Here is a 2,936-nt window from a genome sequence, read left to right as displayed (position 1 = left end):
AGGAATGCAGGTAGGTATAATACTCAAATGGTAAATATTAATTGGTCTAGTTAAATATTTTTTTCTAAAAACCATTAACATACGGCAGCCTTTTGGAATGTAATTTTTTTGTGGGGGTCATTTTTTTCTTGGCGGGCCGCATTAAGATGGTCAAAGGGCTGGGTCCGGCCCCCGGGCCGTATGTTGCCCATGTCTGTTCTAGTGTATGATCTGCTGAATGCTGACTGTTACAAACACACATCTGACTCACTTTACTCTCTTCATCTTTAATAAGATCAAATACACATCAACAGACTGTCACATAAAAACAACATAATTCAAACCTGAACCATATATGACAAACTCTATAATATAAAACATGTTATCAGGAATCATTTTATCTGTTTAATTATCTGTCCACCATAGCTGTGTTTGTAAAGCATGGTCTGTCTGTCTGTCTGTCTGTCTGTCTCCACATCAACAGTATCACAAAACACAACACACTGTAATTCAATATTTCATACTGTTTGATCGAAAAGGCATAGGCTGAAGCATATAGCTTATTTATGTCTATCATTTATACATGTTGGTTTGAGTTATTTATAGTTACAAAGCTCATATTGAATGAACACTCAAAAATTATCCGGAATAACACTCAAAATTACTTACATTGTTCGTATTAATCAAACACTCAAAATGTTTCAATATTTACATTCATGACTTCATGACATACTTACACCCACCATCACCACCATCACCTGTGTGTGAAAATTCAATAATCACTGCAACAGATTTAAAATAAGAATTAATGACCTGCCATAAAAGAATAGCCCTTGATCAATACCAGATCAATATATTCTGTAGGTTTTTGGGGCGGTGTAGCCGCCCCCTATAAGTGGGTTTTGGACACTGACCAAAAAATTTATGTACCCCCTAACCCTTCCATTGTTAATGCAAATCGATACTTTTTTCATATCAGCCAATCACATTACAGCTAGTGTCATCACCACTAACTGTAATGTGATTGGCTGACTTTGCAAATTCAGGACTGTGATTGGCTAGCGAAACACATGACACCTGTGCAGCCCTATGAATAGCAGTATGGACTTTAAAAAAAGTCATTTATCCTTTTTTAAAAGTGAGTCATGTTGTGATGACCTTCCACCGCCCACTTCACACTGGGTGTGATTTTTTATTGGATGCTAGACGTTCTAATTGTGGTTTTCCAGAGTGACACAGATCTTCCCTGGTAACATCTTCAGAGACTTATCATCACCATAATTATGATTATAAATGAATGGAAACAGTCTCTCTGTGAAAGTGTGCGTGAAGGTGTGTAGGTGTGTGTTAGAATCAGGATCAGAGAAGGACAGCTGTCCTCTGTCCCAGTCCAGCTGGACTCTGATCCTCCGGGGTTTCTGATTCACTGAGAGATCAGTCCTCTTAACCCCTGATGAGGAGACTGCTGTGTATTTACCCTTATAGAACACTGTATACCAGTATCCACTCCCTCTGCCTCCTTTCCTCTGGAAAGACTCCACACACACACCTACTCTCCAGATGTTATTGTCTCCAACCTCAACGTCCCAGCTGTGAGACCCTGAGTTAAAGCCCTCAGAACCCAGGACTTGGACATAGTGGTCGAACCTCTCTGGGTTGTCAGGAAGCGGCTGTTTCGCCACTACAACTCTCACACTGGTCAGATCATCAGACACCTTGAGATATGGATTAGCAGTGTTGGGGTCCAGGATGACAGGAGTGTAGGAGACAATGTCCTTCATCTTGTCCCAGACACTGAAGATCAGGTTCTTCAGGTGTTTGGCCTCATCTATCAGCACTCCTGAGACCGGCGGTGGGTCCTGCAGGGTGAGCTGGAGTCGCTTCATTGTGGTCTTGTAGTTCTTCAGGAATGAGACGTGGTCGTCGGCTCTCAGCTGGTCTTCAGCAGCTTGGATTGCATTGGAGAGGGTTTCCATTTTTCTGCTCAGACCCTCAATCATCTCCTTTATCTTCTGACTCTTCTGAGCCTCTTCCCCCCGCAGAGTGGCGATCCTGGCCTCCTCTTCCACCTGTAGGAACCGACGAAGATTCTGAAACTGTTCCTTAATCTGCGTCTCTGTGTTCCTGGCCTGAACCTTGAAGTGATTTTCTGTTTTGTCGTACTCTTTTTTAACTTCATCATAGACCTTCAGTTTCTCCTTTAAAGGCTTCAGTGATTCCTGGACCTTCTGTTTGCGACGTCTAAATCTAGTCGCTTCCTCCACGGGTAAGAACTTGTGTCCGGCGTGTTTCTCTGAATCGTGACACAAGACACACACTGGCTGTTGGTCGTTTAAACAGAGGAGCTTGAGCTTCTCACCGTGTGCACTGCAGAAGATCACAGAGGAGGAGCTCCGGCCTTTCTCCTCCAAGAGGTTCTCACACAGGTTCTTCAGCAAAAAGTTTGAAGGAGGAAAGTCCTTGGAGGATTTTCTCTTACAAACAGGACATTCTTTTGTTGAATTAACCTTCCACCATGTTTGCAGACAGTCTTTGCAGAAGCTGTGGGCACAGGACAGCATAACGGGATGTTTAAAGATGTCATGACACACGGGACAGGTCAGCTCCTCTTCCTGAGCAGTCAAAAGGGAAGCCATTTTGTCTGCCGGTCACACGCCTGATCTGGAATGTTCTCTGAGACTGTTACACCAGAGGAATACTAGAAGACAAAACACGATAACATGAGTATCAATAGTATTAGTAGTTATAGTTATAGTAGTAGTAGTTGTTATAGTAGTAGTAGTAGTAAATAGTAATGGTTGTAGTATTCATAGTAACAGTAATAGTTGTAACACTTTTTATAATCTGCCAGTTCTTACCTCAGTGGAGATTGTAGATAACAGTCTGTCGGTCTGCCAGGTTGTTCAAAAGATCTTTCCGTCTATTAATTGATCTATTTATTGATTGATTGATATTTG

The 2,936-nt window shown here is 42.0% G+C and overlaps 1 protein-coding gene across 1 annotated transcript; it reads right to left on the bottom strand.

Annotated features, from left to right (window-relative positions):
• Nucleotides 1-246: 246 nt before the first annotated feature.
• LOC311043997 (E3 ubiquitin-protein ligase TRIM35-like) lies at nucleotides 247-2,615 on the bottom strand (the record flags this gene model as incomplete). The annotated part of the gene is made up of 3 exons (XM_084055420.1): nucleotides 247-264; nucleotides 1,533-1,694; nucleotides 1,773-2,615. 3 exons carry the CDS (start codon nucleotides 2,613-2,615, stop codon nucleotides 247-249), a joined length of 1,023 nt encoding a protein of 340 aa, XP_083911546.1.
• Nucleotides 2,616-2,936: the final 321 nt, after the last annotated feature.

Source organism: Gymnoscopelus microlampas, assembly GCF_963454915.1.
Source record: "Gymnoscopelus microlampas genome assembly, chromosome: 4".
NCBI lineage: Eukaryota > Metazoa > Chordata > Actinopteri > Myctophiformes > Myctophidae > Gymnoscopelus > Gymnoscopelus microlampas.
This window is presented reverse-complemented; position numbering and strand designations above follow the sequence as displayed.